Source organism: Amphiura filiformis, chromosome 14 (genome assembly GCF_039555335.1).
Source record: "Amphiura filiformis chromosome 14, Afil_fr2py, whole genome shotgun sequence".
Classification (NCBI taxonomy): domain Eukaryota; kingdom Metazoa; phylum Echinodermata; class Ophiuroidea; order Amphilepidida; family Amphiuridae; genus Amphiura; species Amphiura filiformis.
The window spans coordinates 18,386,770-18,406,565 of NC_092641.1; the positions used below are offsets into that span (position 1 = coordinate 18,386,770).

At 36.8% G+C, this 19,796-nt stretch overlaps 1 protein-coding gene across 1 annotated transcript; it reads right to left on the reverse strand.

Moving 5' to 3' along the window:
* Positions 1-7,106: 7,106 nt before the first annotated feature.
* Positions 7,107-19,698, reverse strand: LOC140169799 (long-chain fatty acid transport protein 2-like). Its single transcript, XM_072193101.1, has 10 exons — positions 19,308-19,698; positions 14,911-15,115; positions 14,468-14,682; positions 13,173-13,328; positions 12,441-12,565; positions 11,027-11,227; positions 10,471-10,564; positions 8,785-8,983; positions 8,379-8,476; positions 7,107-7,838 (listed from the first exon to the last, which is right to left on the reverse strand). The coding sequence occupies exons 4-10, from the start codon at positions 13,279-13,281 to the stop codon at positions 7,522-7,524; spliced, it is 1,143 nt and encodes a 380-aa protein (XP_072049202.1). The 5' UTR covers positions 13,282-13,328; positions 14,468-14,682; positions 14,911-15,115; positions 19,308-19,698; the 3' UTR covers positions 7,107-7,521.
* Positions 19,699-19,796: the final 98 nt, after the last annotated feature.

The window sequence follows — 19,796 nt, forward strand, 5'->3', positions numbered from 1 at the left end:
TGTGTTTTCATACAAAACGTTTTTAAACGATTTCATGACCTTTATATAACCCGACATTTTAATGTTATTAAAACGTTTTTGCCTAAACCAAAACCCAAAATAAAACTTATTTAAAACGTTTTAAAAACGTTTTTGTGTTTGCTGGGTTATTGCTAACAATAAATATCCAAATTCTGGTTAAATATGCGCCTAAAGTGACTTATTTAACCATATATATGTTTTTCATTGAGTTTGGCGGCCATTTTGAAAAAAGGGCCCTCAGCTGTGACCTCCTGTTACCTTCATATTAATAATCTGACTTGGTAGTACATTATTGCTATCAATAAACATTCAAAATCTGGTTAAATATACCCATAAAGAAACTAATTTAGCCATATATGTTTTTCATTGAGTTTGGCGGCCATTTTGAAAAAGGCGCCCTCAGCTGTGACCTCCTGTTACGTTCATATTAATAACCCGACTTAGTAGTACAATGTTGCTATCAATAAAAATCCAAAACCTGGTTAAATATGCCCCTATGTGACTAATTTAACCATATATATGGATTTTGGCGGCCATTTTGAAAAAAGCGCCCTCACGGAAAAGTTCTCAGGTTACGGGCTTTTTACCCAAGAAATTCTTGTTCCCCATGCAAAACTGGTCCAGATAAACCATGTGAGAATTTCTCGTTCTCCAAGTGGTACTTAGCTCAGTTTTAACCTGGTCTATTTGGAAGAAGATTCATCAACAGAGACACAACCAGCCATGCCATGCCAGCCCTTGTTCTGTCCAGATTACTGTGAGACTATGCCAACTCGCTCTTAATTGGATGCAACTCTAGCAACATCACCCGCCTTGAGAGATTGCAGAACAAGGGCTGCTCGCATAATCTTTCAAGTTGCTCGTCGTCATTCTACAACTCCTCTTCTCGCTAGTCTTCATTGGCTCCCAGTTAAAGATAGAATCGCCTTCAACATGTTCAAGACACTTTTGTACATTTTCAAGTCACTTAATGATCAGGCTCCTTTATACCTCACAGACTGCATTACCATAGCTAGACCAGGCCTACGCTCTGCTACAGACACTACTCGTCTTGTCATCCCTTGGAATCATCGGGTGGTTGGTGGTGGGGCTTTCAGCATTGCTGGTCCCAAACTTTGGAACAACTTGCCATCATCCATACGGTCGTGTCCTACTGTCAGCAATTTTAAGAGCCATCTAAAGACTCATTTGTTCACCTCATAAGATTTTTTGTTGTTGTTTTCCTCTTATCTTTTTGTGTAAAGTGCTATGTTCATATGGTTATGGTTTACCAGTTTTGAATTATTCAATGGAAGCGGATGCAAATTACTCTTTATACAACTCGTTTGAGACGATCATCTCAGCCATTATCCTACCTGTACTGCTATCCCTCGGCTTTCTAGCGAATTTCGCTATTGTGTTTTCTGTTGCACGCACTACGTACACGCCTTCACACCGGTACAAACTACTACTTAGTAAGTTTAGCATTATGCGACATCACTGTTATTTTAGGTTTTTATCCTTTCCTGATCTGGCCCTACGTTTCATCACCAGTAAGTTTTGAGGTACCTTTCAGGCATTGTTGGATACCTGTTTTCATTATAATCGCCGGATATCAAGCATCTACTGGGTTCATCACAGTAGTGACAATTGAAAGATACTTTGGTATTTGTCATCCTTTAAAGCATCGTCGCTTAGAATGGTTTAATTCAAAGAAACGGACGATTATGGTCATATTGTTCATTATTTTGATCAGTATTATATTATCAGGTAACAGTACCCCAATCATTGGTAAAACCATTCAACTTTGCATCATCTGGCCTGATCACGCCTACCAAAGGTTGCCGACGTTAATCAATACATGCGGCGCTTACTACTCGTTCCCATTTATGGAAGTTATCTTTAATGACCTACCATTTTACTTTTGTTTTATTTTGAGCTGTATACTAAATTGGAAAATTGTGCGGCATCTGCATTTCCGCACACACATCTTGCGAAGTGATTCTGTTATGACAGTGCGCAATCAAGTAGCTCGCATGTTAACCATCAATGCGTTTGTCTTTTTCATGTGCCACATTCCAGCCAGAATCATGAAGCAAGAACAGGTGGACCTTGGCTTGGACCTGCCGAATTTGAAATCTTTAATATGGTTCAGCGCGTGGGATTAGCAACCAATTCAGCGATCAACCCTCTAATTTATAGTCTCATGGGTGCATCTTATCGTCAGGCAATCCGTGAAGCATTTTGTGGACTCTTGCCTGATTCACACACCTGTTACAGAGGTCCAGAAACGGGAGTTATGATAGACTATGCCATAGTCGAATTTTATTGTATGGGCGGAGCCATAGGCGGAGAGCCATACTTTAATTTTGTTTTGCAATATTTGTTCGCACGTTTAAGGGTTTATCTAGCCACTGTGTAGATTGAAAGTTGCAGGGTATATAGTATGTAATCGAATGAAGAAGTAGATAGATTTTCTATAATAATATGTGTTCAGGAGAGGAGATATTTAACAAAAGCAAAAACACCCAAGTCCGTCAAATGCACGAATAAGAATACGTGTATAGTATAGGCCTATCCACCATTGGGGAATTGCCGCAGCTGATTAGAGTCGTTCATTTCGTGCGGTACATGATTAGAGTCGTTCATTTCGTGCGGTAAATAGCGGGCAATGGGTGTATTTTTTGTTTGCTTTTGTGTTGCTTTTTGGAAACACTCGCGTTCGCTATAAAGTCGTTAATTTGTTTGCACAGACCTAGTCTCCTACACAGCCAATTTGTGTCGGGCGATCCAAACAAACATCGTGATAGCCACATACAGTCTGGCCCGAGGCACAGACTATCAAGTGTTTGTTTACCAGTGACCTTCAATAAAATCGATACTGTAGTACAAACATGCTATATACAGGGTGTCCCTGAAAGAACTGTATCGTCAGAAACTTAATTGTTTGGGTATTTTAACGCCACAACTAAACAAAACTAAATACTTGGTGTGGTTGAGCAATAAATCAGCTATCACATACTTTTTGAATTTTGACAAAAAGACGAAATATTAAGATTAGAAATTTAATAACGTGGCATAATCACTGCGCATCATAATTTACTGTATAAAACATACATCTTTTGACTCATGACACCACATTTTTTTTCTTTTTTTGAGAAACAAAAATCCTTCCAAACTTTACATAGAGCCAAAAATTTACAAGATTAAATTTTTTATTTTGGTATAACAATTTAGGGAATTTTTTTTTTGTTTGTTAACGTTTGTTTTAATACGCAATCACTCGGGCACACCCTTTCCAACGAAAAATGAAAACTTTAATCTCAACATTTAATTTTGAGCATGGAGAAAGGAAATCATAATTTCCCTCAACTAAACAAAACTAAATACTTGGTGTGGTTGAGCAATAAATCAGCTATCACATACTTTTTGAATTTTGGCAAAAAGACGAAATATTAAGATTAGAAATTTAATAACGTGGCATAATCACTGCGCATCATAATTTTTACTTCATTTACTGTATAAAACATACATCTTTTGACTCATTATGACACCAGATTTTTTTTTTCTTTTTTTAGAAACAAAAATCCTTCCAAACTTTACATAGAGCCAAAAATTTACAAGATTAAATTTTTTTATTTTGGTATAACAATTTAGGGAATTTTGTTTTTGTTTGTTAACGTTTGTTTTAATACGCAATCACTCGGGCACACCCTTTCCAACGAAAAATGAAAACTTTAATCTCAACATTTAATTTTGAGCATGGAGAAAGGAAATCATAATTTCCTCCCGTTTCTCCCCATTTTCCCCTTCTGTTTTTCTTCTCTTTTTTTTCATTTTGCTTTTCACCTTTCCACATTTTTTCTTCTCATACAACCCTTGTTTACCAAAAGTAATCAATTTTATTTTATTTATGACGACACAGCATTCTGTCATCCCTGTCTAGCCCCGCTCCAAAGGTTTGACCTGGTTGTTAAACCAGCGCAGGCCAGATGTCAGAACTACAAATCAAATGCAGCAAGGTAGAGGTTGTAATATCGTCCACATAGCTACCTATACCTTGCTGTGTATAGTGAACAGAGCACGTGTATTTTGCTCACTGGCAATTGATACAAACAGAAGGTATCAATAAATGGAACAGTATGAATGGATCATTTTCGATGTTTATGTTGTGATGAAGTTTGGAAGTCAACATGTGCGATGATGCCGAGTATTAGGGAACAAACCAAAAGATCAATGACGTCCTATAAACGAAACTAGTTTCGTTTAGGGGTGAGTTGGTAAAAATACATTCTCGATTACGTTTGTACAAAACCATCGGTCTGAAGAATGTGTCATTATTATTATTATGTCAAAATTTTCAACATTTCATTATTACGTTTCTGGGAGGGAGGGAGGGGGTCGGCTGAGAAATGAAACTAGTTACGTTTATAGGACGTCATCAATCTTTTGGTTTGTTCCTTATAGGGTCTACAGGGGTTTTAACAACATGGTGTATTGCCTAAACTTGGTCAGTTGTATTTGTAGTTGATGTTCTTACAGAGCTGAATAGACTTCGGGGTCATCCAAGGTCACCCAGGGTTCATCTGAGGTCAAATGACTAAAAACTGTCATATGGGCACGAAACTTGGTGGGTATAGTCAACACTTAAGAGTAAAAAATTTTGGAAGGTCATTTCAGGGTCATCCGAGGTCACCCAGGGGCATCTGAGGTCAAATTACTAAAACTGTTATATGGGCACGAAACTTGGTGGGTATAGTCAACATTTAGAGTCAAATTATTGGAAGGTCATTTCGGTGTCATCCGAGGTCACCCAGGGGTCATTTGATGTCAAATTACTAAAAACTGATATAACAGCATGAAATTTGGTGAGTACAGTCAACATTAAGAGTCAAATGTTTGGAAGGTCATTTTGGGGGTAATCCAAGGTCACTTAGGGGTCAAATGACTAAAATCTGTCGTATGGGCATGAAACTTGGTGGGTACAGTCAACATTGCTAGGAAACTGTCTATACATACAAAAACTTCCAACACACGGCTCGGGTTGTTTTGGTAAAGTAATACCAACACCTGTTGTGAACTCGACACCACACACCGACACCGCCTGGCTAATAATTATTTGGTGCAGAAGGGACACTAAAATGAATACACGGGATCGATACACGTGAATTGCTATGCACGATTTTGATATCAGACGAAAATCTTCTGATACCGGGTTAGAAAATGATGAATATCTCCCGTCATGATTTTGTTCTCAAGAAACCAGATTTGGTCTCATAAACTTGGAAATACGTGTTGAACAGATATGATAGTCGCTAGAATGCGCTTTGAAAATTGGCCGTGCGCTTTGAACTCAAAATTTGACCATTTTATATTGCGTTGGTCCTGTTATGGACTACAGCGTGCAGCGTGTAGTACAGCTGCACTCACTGTAGGCAGTATAAAAGTCGATGACCATTGACCTCAATGGGGTATACAAGCTTAATCACGCACAACCAAGATCGATTACCCGGCTATTGTGAGTAGCCTTAGTTATGTCCCTCGACTAATTATTAGTTTAAAAGAGCTTTAAAGGTTTGAACCAAATGGCTAATCGTGGCTGTGGATTTAACCTACCATGGCGATTCCTGCCATGAAGATATAGGGTCGAAGACACTGTGCACCACGAGGGGATATCCCATATCCCAACCCGTGCTCTGGGCATCTTGTAAAACATAAACATTACACAGCTGTGCGGCCTATTACATTTCCATATTATTTCCTTCTTTAATCACCCCACACTCCCCATCCACCATCCAGGCTTCGCCCATACAGGGTTCTGAAAAGAAACTCACATTTAAACACAACCACTACCATACCATCACCCAACAACCTTACACACCAACCGCGTATGCCGAAAACCGCGCAACCCGAGAACCGCTCTAGTTTAAAATATGTTATTATTAGTCATGATGAACCCATTTCGTTGAACTCAAAATTATACTGATGTTTATTAAAATTAAAGTATTCAATAGTAAAATGGTCATAAAGAGTTAAAAATATCAGACGATTAGTGACAATAAAAGTAATTGAATGCAACATTATCTTGCATAATTATAACGGCTCACTTTAATACTGAACAATTCTGATTTTGGAATCTACCAGTTTATTGATAGCGAACCCCGAAATTTCGGGAAGCTAACAAACAGAGGGAGTAGGGTGACTGATCAGATGTGAAAATCTATCAATTGTGCACACATTAATTAAATCAGAGTTTTAAGCTTAAATACAATATCCAGTATGCACAATGGGCAAGTGGACTACGAGGTAGTCTAGAGTTATGATGGAGCGAACCTCTACCACAGACACGATGAAAACCATCGAACAAAGCGCAATTGTGACAGTTAGCAATGATGTTATCGGCGATCAAACCACGTGCACCATTCAACTTTAATATTATTATTATTATTATATTGTACAAAGTGTTGACGATAAAGTGTATTTGAAGTAGGTATAGCTGCAATCTGCAATGTATGATAAGAAATTAACCGAACCCTTAAATCGTGCCGTCGTTTTGACAGCTTTAGAAAAACATGATATTTAGATTGTATAAAAACGTATATTACATGAATTTCATTATACCAAAGGTAATTTCAATCACACCAGAACTTTTAAAACAATGACTCATTTTAAGGAGCAATGACTCCTTTTAAAAAGCAATGCACATTTCCATACTTCGTATACCGTGACTGATATAGAATAATTACAGTTTGTGCTCAGCAAACTCCCAGGGAATCGTAATTATGTTATGTTGTTTTTCCCAAACATTCAATCCTATATAAAACTTCACGGTGGCTGTCTTCCACACACAGATTGATCTTTCAAACTTCCATCACGTCCTTACTTAAGCCATGGAGACAAATCAGTCAATAGAAGTGAAACGTGGCCGTAATTGCTTTCGATAGTTCTAGATTTTTCTTTTCACCGTAGTATACCGTAAAACCTCGTCTACAAGCATAGAGTGCTTCTGATAAAAGCTAAATTAATCCAGGTGCCATTATGGAATTTGAACAAATAAGCATATACAAACAAGTTTTATTGTAAGACCAATCTATTGTATTGTCATATTTACGCATCACGCATGTATCATATTAATTTAGCGTTCATCAAAAACACTCTATATGCTTATAGACGAGGTTTTAAGGTATACATTCTCATTCATTTCCCTTAATCAATTCACTGATGAGCTGTGATGTTTGGAGAGTGCGAGATGTTGATGCGTCTAAGTGCCGCGGGCTGTTTTACATAAATGTTAGGTGCAGATTTGTGCAAAATATGGAAAGGAAATTAATAGGGTCTATTCAGTTCATTTTGGTTGCAAATTCAGGCTACGGTGTGTTTGTTTGTTTGATCTAGTGTTCATTTTGTTTGTTCGTTCGTTCATAATATCCATTTGACGGTTGTTCCGCTAGGAAGCACATTTTGGACCAGATTGACAACTCAAAAGCAAATTAATAGCCGAGTTTCTGAACCAAGATAATCTTACAATTTTGCTTTTCCAGCAACAACTTTTTGCAAAACCTGTGAATCCAACGGAACGTATGTTTCCTGTTCTCTTTCCATAAAATACAGAGGATCCGACGTCAGATTCGGATCAAAACCTTGCTTCACCAAATCTGTTTTCTTGTGTTTGAAAGTCCCTGTAATGTGCATCTCTGGCATGAGACGTATGAATTTCGGACAAGCGTAACTTGGAAGGTTTCTGGTGACATACTGGTACAACTCTTTCATATCGATGACTCCCTTGGATGTGTGGTGTAGAACTATGGCAGCCATGCCGGCACGTCCATCCATGTTTCCTGCGATGGAATAATATATCATATTCTGTTATGCGGATATTCAAAGAAACTTTAATATTGAGAATTTCCCCGAATGTGATAAATTTGGTCGGGACTGACCTCATAACCATAATTAGTCCGAGAATAAGGTTCACTAGTCTTAAACAAGGTTTCACTAGTCCGAGAAAGAAAAAGGATCGCTTGTCCGAAACTTAAGGATAGGGTCTACTCATGGTACTAGCGCACTTTCGAAAAAGAGACCTTAAGAACTAGCGAGGCAGCGAGCCTTAGGACAACAATAACTACCAGACTTGATATTGTGATTTTTTTTGCATGTCGGTGTAGTTCCTAATCTACATAAGTAAATTCGATGATTTAAAAAGGATACTATTAGTAAACCCAAATAACTTTTTCTTTCTGAGGTTCAATTTGGATATTTATCTTGCAAGTAAACAACAGAACAAAACAAGTCCCTGTACCAATCTTACATAAACACCCTGTACAACTTAATGATTTTACACATGCAAACATTTAACCATCTAATACTATACATATACTAACCAGGTATTTTGACACCATACACATTGGCTTCTTGAATCCCTGGGAATTTGTTGAGGACTTCAGCTACTTCCGTCGTCGCTACGTTCTCTCCTTTCCACCTATAATAAATTGACAGCGTTAAATGGTGCATATAATGGTGCTTTTGGATATTATAATGCCCGTGTTGTTAAGGAAAAAAACAGCTATCATATACTTTTCGCATTTTGACCATTGGCCGCTCCGTTCTTGGATTATGCATTATAATGGTACAGCTTCAAAAGTTCAAACGCTCTAATTTATGTCCAATTCAAAAGAATTTCTTAGGGATGAAATCAAAACTCGACCGGCCGTTGACAGCCGGTTCCGGCCGACCAACTACCGCGCTAGTTTTGATTTCATCCCTAACCAAACTACGTTGACAGTTTACCTGAATGTATCTCCAAGCCTATCCACAAAATACAAGTATCCGTCCTTATCGTAAGTCAACAGATCTCCGCTGTTAAAGTATACATCTCCTTTTTTCTTGACATCGCGGAGGACTTTCTTCGCATTGACTTCGTCTGATGCTTTGTAGCCTGTCAGAGGAGCTGATTCGGTGATCTTGAATACCATAAGCCCTGGCTCTTCTGCACAGCAAAACACATATCGACACGGTGCATGGTTATAACATTTCTAAAGTGTCAATTCACTACCAATCATGATTAATTATTGAATAATTTTAATAAACCGCGGTTTTCCTTCAAAGATTGTTCGTTCTTTCTTTTTCTTTCTTTCTTTCTTTCTTTCTTTCTTTCTTTCTTTCTTTCTTTCTTTCTTTCTTTCTTTCTTTCTTTCTTTCTTTCTTTCTTTCTTTCTTTCTTTCTTTCTTTCTTTCTTTCTTTCTTTTTCTTTCTTTCTTTCTTTCTTTCTTTCTTTCTTTTTCTTTCTTTCTTTCTTTCTTTCTTTCTTTCTTTCTTTTTTTTTTCTTTCTTTCTTTCTTTCTTTCTTTCTTTCTTTCTTTTTATCTGGTAGAGAATAATGTATAAATGAATATATAAACTACTCAACCAAAGTTTTTTTCAAGCATCAATATCTCAGATTATTTGTGACATGCTCATGTCATGTTACATAACAATGGACAGCTCATTTATTCATCTTTACAATGACACCACATTTAAAACAATTACCATTTTCACGGCTGAGTACACGTTCTGTGAATGTAGTGAGGTCTCCACCAGAATGTGCCAAATTGACCATTATTCTGTACAGCAAGCTGCAATTCACTCGTAATCTTGGACCTAATATAATCTTCCAAGATGACAACGCTCGCCTCTAATGTATACAGATCCAGGGTAATCAATAACTACCTACAGAATATGAGAGTAGAGGGAATGGAATGGTCTGCCATCAATCCAGACCTCGACCCGATAAGTTCCCACAGCAACGCCCTAGCCACACGTTGCAACGTGTGGCTAGGGTGGTGGTGAGCAGCATGAGGAGGAGGTGCCATGCTGTTGTGGCTGCATATGCATATACATATGCATATTCGTTTTAGTGAGTAGAGTTGTTTGAGCACAGAATGGTCAAGTTGGCACATTCTGTTTGAGACCCCACTGCATTCACAATACGTGCACTCAGCTGTGAAAAATGTGATTGTTTCAAATGTGGTGTCAGTGTAAAGGGAATAAATTTGCCGAACTTTTGTTGAAGTGTTAAAATACTGATCATTTGATTTTGTGCAATTCTCGTGTAGTTGTTTCAGTTTTATTATGTTGGTTACGTATATATAATATGCGTGTAATGTTGCCTTACCCTTTTAAGCAATATGCCTCACTGTGAATATGCCTCAAACTAAACTTTTATATCACTTTTAATTACGGTCGTACGTAACCATATAGGAGACAGAGGAAGAGATATATTGTAGCTTATGCGTGACTCACAGGTCGGGTGGAGTTGGATGCAGGCTGTGGGGTCACATATTTTGCAATAATATGTAAGTTCGTATATATTTTTGTGGCCCGGGGTTTGTGGGTCTATCTGTCTGTCTGTGATGGGGTGCGTGTATTTGGGGGCGGTTGTATGATGAAGTCTATGCAGTACTCATCTTTAGTTACTAATCCTATAACCTACTTACCTGGTGGTACTAATATGCACAGTCCATTCTTATCTCGAATTGGCTCAGCTGTATCGGGATCGCATCGGATGAAGTCATACAAATCAAGCAATGACTGATACATAGAGAAGAGAATACCACACAGTTTATACAGTGAAATTGTTTTGAGTGCATAGCCGCTATCATGACTAAAGTTTGTTTGGCTTATACAAGGCGGAAATTATTCGGCTTTTGTTACTACGCAGTGGTCAGTTTGCCCTCATGACCATATAGGGCTAGGTAGTAATTCCCTTGAAAACGAAATGTATTGGCCACCATTGCCCGGTTTTACCCTATAATTAAACTCAGCAATCTGATCAGGGCAGTGTTGATCTGTATCTGTATATTATAGGATGCTTATGATACGCGCACATTAGCTGCTGGTTTCCTCTCATCGCGTTAATGTCGCCCGAATGTCGCGGGCTATTTAATTGTGATTAGACACTCTGTGCGGGACCGTAACTAAAAATTCAAATTCAAAATTTAGTCTTGTGATTGGTTTATCCCTGTCAGATAAAGGGGTTCATTTAAAACTAACCTTGAACAGTGGAGTATATCTGCCTACAGCCCCGACTTTGCCGTCTGAGTTGAGAGTGAATCCATTGGCTTCTGTTGCCCCGAAGAATTCTGCAATAGTACCGATGTTAAATCGACGCTTGAATTCTTCCCATATGTCAGGACGTAGACCATTGCCTATTGCAACGCGCAGCTCGTGGTCATATTTGCCGTCATCGGGACGCTGAAAGACAAATTAATGTGAAAGGACTTCAAGAGAGTTTTTTTAATAAAAAAACCAAAACGGGAACCAAACGTATGTGACGGGACTTTAACGAAGTTTCTGTAAAAATCAACTGGGAACCAAACAAATATGAAGGGACTTCAAGGGAGTTTCTTCGAAAAAAGCAACAACCGGGATCCGAACGAACTATAGAGTGATATGATGATCCATTGCAAGTTATTATTTTAACCTTGCAAATATTCTTCGAAAATGTAGGATGTCAGGCACAGTTCTTATAGGTTTATGCGATCGAACTCGGATTAGAGTTAGATTCGTTATTACAATATCGTATCTACGTTACACCTGGAGACAGTATAATTTCACTGGTTTATTTAGTATCAATTCAGACAAATCAACATCTTTGCCAATATGTTCAGTTCGCATCTTTTCGCAACGTTTAGTAAAATGACGACAATTGCTGTGATGTATAACTGGCAGCCATTTTATCACTTCATCCAAAGCTACGGGCCAAAACTAATGAGCAGAGAAATGTTTACTCGGGGCTACAGTTCCACCTGAATATTGTATTTAAAAAATGAAATTAAAAAAGCATGGTGGTTATTGCGATGCTTAGACAAAACAATCATCATTGCACCTATAGGAATGGGCTATTCCAGATGTATTCCGGACCCCACCCATATGGAAGACACTCCCGGAATTCGGCGCTAAATTGACAGCCGGAATTCACATGTCAGGAAAAACCCATGGAAGACACTGCCGGAATTGTGGTAATAATGTCTAATATGGCCAGCCGGAATTCACGTAAATGTCAAAGTCTTCCATAGGGTTCCAGCTGGAATTAGAACATTTCTTGTTTCCAGCCAGAATTCAAGTAAATGTCTTTCATAGGTTAATCGAGATGGTGATCATAAGTGAAGATTCTGCTGGAATTGGAGCATTTTCCAGCCGGAATATTAAGAAATGTGAATGTCTTCCATAGGCACATCATGGCCTTTCACAATCCCCACTTTTGTTTTTTCGTTTATTTTAGCAGCCGGAATTTCACCTAATCTCAATGTCTTCCATACCCTCCAGCCGGAATCTTTGTTAAAAATGACTGCTGGAATTCTAGAAACATCTCAATTCCAGCTGGAATTGTATTTGTTTTAAATGACTTCCATAGGGGGGTGCGGAATACATCTGGAATAGCCCAATTCACTGACCATACACTTACCGGTGGCTGTGCCAAAAGGTATCTGGCAGTTTCTCCAATATATTGAATCTCTGTGGCTCGAAATTTTCTCACTTCGTCCCAAAACTTACGAGCAGAGAATTGTTTACTTAGGGCTACAGTTCCACCTGTATTTTGTATTTACAAACAATATAAAAAAATAAAAAATCATCATCACACTTAAAAGGAATTCGCTGACCACAGTGGTCCAAGATACACCTTATAAGAATCCTAATCGTCCTACATGTAACCATCGTATTCGCAACCAGGATTATATAGCTCCCCAGGTTTCGTACGGGTAGACCAAGAAGGTAGCAGTTAGTTCCTTGCCCAGGGGGAATTCCAAGTTCCACAACAGAAATCAACATCAAGCATGTACGTACCAGATTATAACGGCTAACTGTTATGGTTATTATATGATCATGGTTTCTAAAACTGACGAACAACAGATACATACAAACCGTCCCTTGCAAAGCTTTCGGCTTTTAACCACAAGCAGATTATGTTAGCACATCTACTAACAAAGGTGTAAAAAAATATCCGAATTTTGATGATTTCGAATGAACAAATTACCTTTAAATATCAAATGTTGCATTGATCAATATGCTATAAGCTATGCTAGAGATTGCCGATTTCATTTTTAATAGTAGGTGACCTATCAACAAATTATTTTTTAGTCTTCATCATATTCACTTCTCAGTTTTTAGAAGCACCCATCCGATTATTATAACTTACCTGGTCTGAGTATATTCATAACTCCAACAGCCAAGCCTGCACTGTGATAAAGAGGTAGACAGACATACACAATGTCATCGGGTCCAACCAAAGACAACTGGATGTACATTACTTTGAGTACTCTCCAGTTATGGACATTGCACGGCTTAGGAAGACCTGAAAAATCAAGTAAAAATCAACTATATTACAAGTAGTCTTTTTTTTCTGTTTTCGATGTAACATCTCAAATTCTGTCGTTCCGAATGTGATTTTCTAACATAGCGATAAAATATCTATCTTCCATAGTAAAACAAATCTTTTGCAATAACTCCTATAGTGCTACGAAAGGGATTTTCATTCGGCACAAAAATAGCGCTCGTTTTTACACAAAAGGATATAACCTAATCGGAGATCCATCCTTTGTGCTTATTTTAGTGATCAAATGTTTACCCTGCATCTTTCCCGGGGTAGGACCCTGGGTATCAAGGAAGAACAGGTGATTAATTGTGACGTGTCATGTCAAAAGGAGACACTTTTGGGCAGGATCATAAATGGAGAAATAGCCAAAAATCTGCCGGTGGGTGATTTTTCACAATTTGGGTTTGTTGCGAATTTGTGATGTTATTAATGCTAAGAATATTGTCTGATAGTTTCAGACCGGAATATAACTGGCATCTTGTAGTTTTTGAGACACTTTTCAAGTTAATTCCTACTCTCAACATTGTCAATAATATTTTTAAAGGCCGATATCTCAATTTCCAATTTTATAATACCATAACTTTTGAACTCAATATCTTCGATTAGGAATGTCCGATTTCATTGGGGAAAACGGTGTTGTAGAGCAAAATATCTCTATATTTAATATATGTAAAAACTCAATTTTCATAACCTGCCCAAAAGTGTCTCCTTTTGACATGACACGTCACAATTGTGTTTCAACTGATTGAGTGTCCAATGTTAATAAAGAAGAAATAAAACAAACAAACAAAGAACCGACCATAAACGGAGCTTGTTGAGGCTAGGAGCACTTCGCTGGTGGAATTATCATCGCAAGAGATATGTTGGTAGTTAGATTGAAATAGTCATTTCCTTTAATATCCAGTCGAAAATGTGGCGCAAATCGTTTTTTTAGCCAAAAATCAAGTTTGCCTATACTTTTGTACAATATAGCCAGAGTTTCCCAATTTCAAGTTCCGAGGGCGCGTGCATATTATGACGTCATAGCGATATTATGTCTGAAAGATTGTACTTGAGTGGTATCACTGGATAGAAGATGTTATATGACAACTTCCCAAAGTTACTAAGCATTTACTTACCCGTTGTTCCAGACGTGAATATGTAGCAACACACATCATTAATTGTTAATCCACTACGTATCTCGCGCGAACAGGATCCCCAGAAAACATGGCTGGTTCAAAGTGTGATACACTTGCTGGTAGGGCATCGTCTCCTCGTCCATGAATCCATACGGTTACACCTAAGGCTTTCAAGTCAGGCATTATTTCCATTAGGGCGTCTAGTAACTCTGGATCTGCAATATCAAAGAGAGAAGAGTTAAACTATTTAGTTTGTTACGTTTCAAGAACCTTATAAAACATGCCCCCTCACACTTTAAAAATGGTTTATAACCAGGACCGTAATCTAAATTAATTCCACCAATGTGCCCTTAGCTCCCTTTATTAGCTTTCCCTCTATCCCCTCTTACTATAGACTCTCTCTCTCTCTATTCTCTCTCATTTCTTGTAAATAAAGCACTTACCTTTCCTGCAAATAACAGCCTTCGAATCACAAGTTTCAATACAGTGCAATAGTGATTTTGCCCGCAGATTGTAGTTCAGCAAGGCAGTTTTCACACCAAGTTTGCACAATGCAAGCCATGTCATTACATATGCTGGTTCGTTGTACATAAAGATTGCCGCCGTTTCTGGACACGTAACTGCGCCGCTGTGTTGGATAAATCTCACCTAAATGAAGAAGAATCATTGTGTTTGTTTTTTAAATACGCCTAATGATGTATATACAGGGTGAGTCAAAAAATGTGCAATAGAGCAAAGAATCGATATTTATGTAAGAATCACGTTGAACTTTCCAATTATTGAAAGTTTATATAAATGCCACACTCAATACGCATCCGTTGTGAAAAAATAAAGTCAATCACATCTACCGTTTAATTTTTATGAGTCCTTTTGCTACGATACCCAATTTCATTATTTGTCCACGAGGTACCATGTATTTTGAATGAGAGCACACAATGCACGATAAAGGCACCAGCTCTGAAACTGACTTTAACTTAAATAAGGTTGATTTTTGCGTTTTTTTTATTTCTTATTTCTGTTAAAACAAACAAACTAACATTACTTGAAGTCCTTCATACCTCACTCGACTTCAACTCCAGTTTTTTTAATCCCAATATATCCAACTTACTGGATATTTTATAATTCACTCCAATTTGCGCGCATTTCATTTCGACATTTAAAAAAACCGCCTACAAATGTGTATATTTTTGATAGAGAATAAACATCTTTAAAGTAAAGGTAAAATGAAAAATAACAACAAGTAATGTTTCTTTTCCTTAAACAAGACCAAGGAAAATAACAATTTCGGTGCTCCCTTTTATTTCAATGCCAATGAGGTTAAGAAAATAGCAGTTGTTCCAAATCTACCTTACACAGAGTGGGCTGACATTCAAATTTTAGATGTTTCTTGGACAAATATTAAAATTGGGTATCGCTATATAATGTGTCATAAAAACAAAACGGTACATGTTCATTCCTTGGTTTTTTCACACAAGGTCACTAATGGATATATCATTTATAAAATGTTTTAAAACCTAAAAGGTTCCAATCGGTTCTTAAATAAAAATGGATTCTTTTCTCTATTGCACTTTTTTTGACTCACCCTGTATCTAGTTTTTTTGGTCTTAAGCCAATCTTCTCCATCATTTTTCGTTTGCCTTTTGACGTATTACGTTTTGAAAATAAAAGAAATTCAAGTTCAATGTGTAAAATAAAATAATTGACCTGTGTCGTTCCAGGAGCGTCAATGAATGTTAAATATGAACACATTTTTGACATTATGGTTCGTAAGTTGTAGTTTAACATGACTTGACCTCAATCCAATTTGTAGTTTTCTTATTTTGGTCACTTAAGGGAAGGGACATTCTTCGTATTCTGAACGTTTGGACAGTATTTATTGTGGGACATTAGAGCACATCAGACATATCGAATTGCATTCTGAATACGAAGAATGGCCTTCTGATATCAAATAATTTTGTTTGTTTTTTCGCAATGTAATACACATTTTATGGCAAATCGTTAAAAATTGATATTTTTGATATTTAACAGTACTCGAAGTAAACTTTATAAATCTGATGATTTCTACCTAAAGTGTATGTAGATGGGATGAAAAGCCGACGATCAATTGAAAATTTTGACCTTTCGTATTGAAGATATGGATTTTTTCCCAAAACACCCAAAAAATTAGGTCTTTTGGGGAAAAAAATCCATATCTTCAATATGAAAGGTCAACATTTTCAATTGATCGTCGGCTTTTTCCTCCCAGCTACATACACTTTAAGACTATATCATTAAATTTTAAAATTTACTTCGAGGACTGTTATATCTCCAAAATGTGAAAAATATCAAATTTTAATCATTTGTCATAAAATTTGTATTATATCGTGAATTTCATAAAATGAAAATTATTTGATATCAGAAAGACATTCTTCGTATTCAGAATGCAATTCGACAGGTCTGATGTGCTCTCATGTCCCACAAAAAATGCTGTCAAAACGCTCATTCCAGTTCACTTAAGGATGGTCTTAAACTTGGAATTATGGGAAATTCGGGCCTCGAAACTGCTACATTGTTGGTCTAAAGAATATAAAAGTATACATTTTAGAATGGCAATGACTTTGATGAATTCATCTGTGAGGTCAAATTTGGGCAAAAAATGCTCATTTTTGGAGAAAACGGTTTTTGGGCCCAATTTTTTTCGGACAATGTAACAGAAAAGTTCTTGGGCAATTTGTTTTTTATTAATTTTTAAAAACTAGATAAAATATCTAGGACCCGGTTTTGTTTTTTGTTTTTTTTAATTATTACCAATTTTGAGAAATTCGAAACAAAAAATGGTCATAAAATGCTCAATTTAAAAAAAATCATAAAAAACCTGATTTTTGCCCAAATTTCAAATATTTTTGTGAAGCTACATAGGCCCTAATGTTTGTGTACAAAACATTTCTTGCAGATCATTTCGTTTAGCAAAAATATCGTCAAATTTGAATTAAGTTCTGGTACACCAGAACGAAATTACAACAGTGGCCTATGAGGCAGTGCAGTGTACACATAATCATAACTCGCGAATGCAAAATCGTAATCAGTTAACTGACATTTTGGAAGAAATTTGGGGATGTGCGCTGCACTTTCGGATGCTGACTTTCTCTATACCTCATTTTTCTGGGTTTTTTTTAAATGCTAGCCACCAATTTTTGCACAAAAAGCACCAAAATTTGCCCTAATTTGCAGCTTTTATTGACATTTTTGCCCAAATGCACCCAATTACTGAGAATACAGTACACCCATCGATATTTGATCGATTGCACAATAAAAGTAATTTAACATTATAAATAAATAAATAAATAAATGTAGATATTAATTGGAATTCACAATGTAATACCCATTTTATGGTAAATGATTAAAAATTGATATTTTTGATATTTAACAGTACTCGAAGTAAACTTGATAAATCTGATGATTTATACTTAGTGTGTATGTAGGTGGGATGAAAAGCCGACGATCAATTGAAAAATTTGACCTTTCGTATTGAAGATATGGATTTTTTCCCAAAACACCAAAAAAATAGGTCTTTGGGGGAAAAAATCCATATCTTAGAAAGGTTAAAATTTTCAATTGATAGTCGGCTTTTCCTCCCAGCTACATACACTTTAAGAATATGTCATTAGATTTATAAAATTTACTTCAAGGATTGTTATATAAAATGTGAAAAATATCAAATTTTAATAATTTGTCATAAAATTTGTATTATATATATCGTGAATTTCAAAAAATGAAAATTATTTGATATCAGAAAGACATTACATTCTTGATATTCAGAATGCAATTCGATATGTCTGATGTGCTCTCATGTCCCACAAAAAATACTGTCGAAACGCTCAAAACGCTAATTCCAGATCCCTTAAATTCGATGTAATTTCATCCCATTAAATAAAATTGAACAGGTCTAGTGTAAACTTCTTTATACAAATACACACGGGTCAATGGACCTGACATATGGTGAACTCAAGTACTCGTTTTATACAAGCTTATACAAATGGTAACAATGGACAGTAAAGTTTCTAGATTGTGCAGTGAAATTCAGACTATGCTTGTTATTAATTTATTAAAAGGGACAATAATTCTCAAGTGAATTTTCTATAGAATACGTAACATGTTTAATTTAATACTACGATTTATATCTGGAAATCTTTATCTCCTGTTTCAAAGTCGTTTAAATTTGCAACTGTGTACCACTGCATGTACTCTTTGAAATTTCGCGTTGGTATTTCAGCCCTCTTTAAAACATAACTAAAGAACCACAGGACCTATAGGAGACAAGCGGCTAGGGGACGCAGGGGTAACCTTGTCAATCAAATACTTCATCTATTGTGTCCAATACTTAATCCGATAAGTGATCGATGTATATCGATATAGGATCAAGATCATGGAATTAAGCTACGGCGGCGCGCTTTCATACTTTACGAGGTGATGGTCTCAGGATTCAGCCAGGTAGGGCCTACCGTAGTACCGTACCTGGATTCAGCACTCAACAACAAGTTGTCATGACTTAATTTATTCTTTATGATTACGATTTAAAAAAAAAAATATAGGAGTATATCTGTGATATTGTAATTCTTCTACACACTCGCTATGAAATGATCAATGCCAAAGCTCATTACCTTTCGCAAGATGCTGTGAACTACCAAATCGCATTAGTTTAAAATAGTTGCTAACCTTAAATTAAAATTGGCTCAACATACTGTACGTCGTAACTATTAGGCATATTTACATACGGAATTTACTTTACTATAAATGCATTGCATTGCAGCATGTATTGTATGCCCGAGATTGTATGCATAGTTTAATTTTAGTTCCCTACCATTTGGTTTGCTTCACGGTCAACATCCTGGTAACTATAAGATGAATCTTCGAATAATATGAAAGGCTTGTCTGGGTGATTCTTCACATGAGATTCAAATATATCCACTATCGTTGTACCATTTGCTATTAGTTTGGCTACTTCTTTTTGCACGGCGATACCTGCTTTTAGCTTGACCAAATCCTGCCATATCGTAGGCCCGTACTTCATTCGTAGAAATCCTGCGACGGCTGCTGGTATTCCCACTGCTAGAGCCGCTGCATTGGGGTTTAATGACGGCATTTTAGTTTTGTTTTGACCAATAAGTATAACTCTATAAGGTTTTGTGCCAGAGCCATTTATTGAACAAGGTACAAATTCGTTTATACCCATAGACTCATGTAAACAGCAAAAGAATTGAACTTTGAACTGTCATTATTTGCCATAAGAAGGCGTTGTTGGAGGCGTTGTTTGGTAGTAAGGAGCCTAGCCCGGTCAAGAAAACTTATT

Bases quoted from the DNA above. Each gene is read 5' to 3' on its own strand.
- LOC140169799 (XM_072193101.1), bottom strand. From the start codon at position 13,281: ATGTACATCCAGTTGTCTTTGGTTGGACCCGATGACATTGTGTATGTC. The intron at 12,566-13,172 runs GTAAGTTATAAT...TACAAAATACAG, and splicing joins TATGAATATACTCAGACCAG to GTGGAACTGTAGCCCTAAGT. The intron at 10,565-11,026 runs GTTAGTTTTAAA...TCTATGTATCAG, and splicing joins GATATACTCCACTGTTCAAG to TCATTGCTTGATTTGTATGA.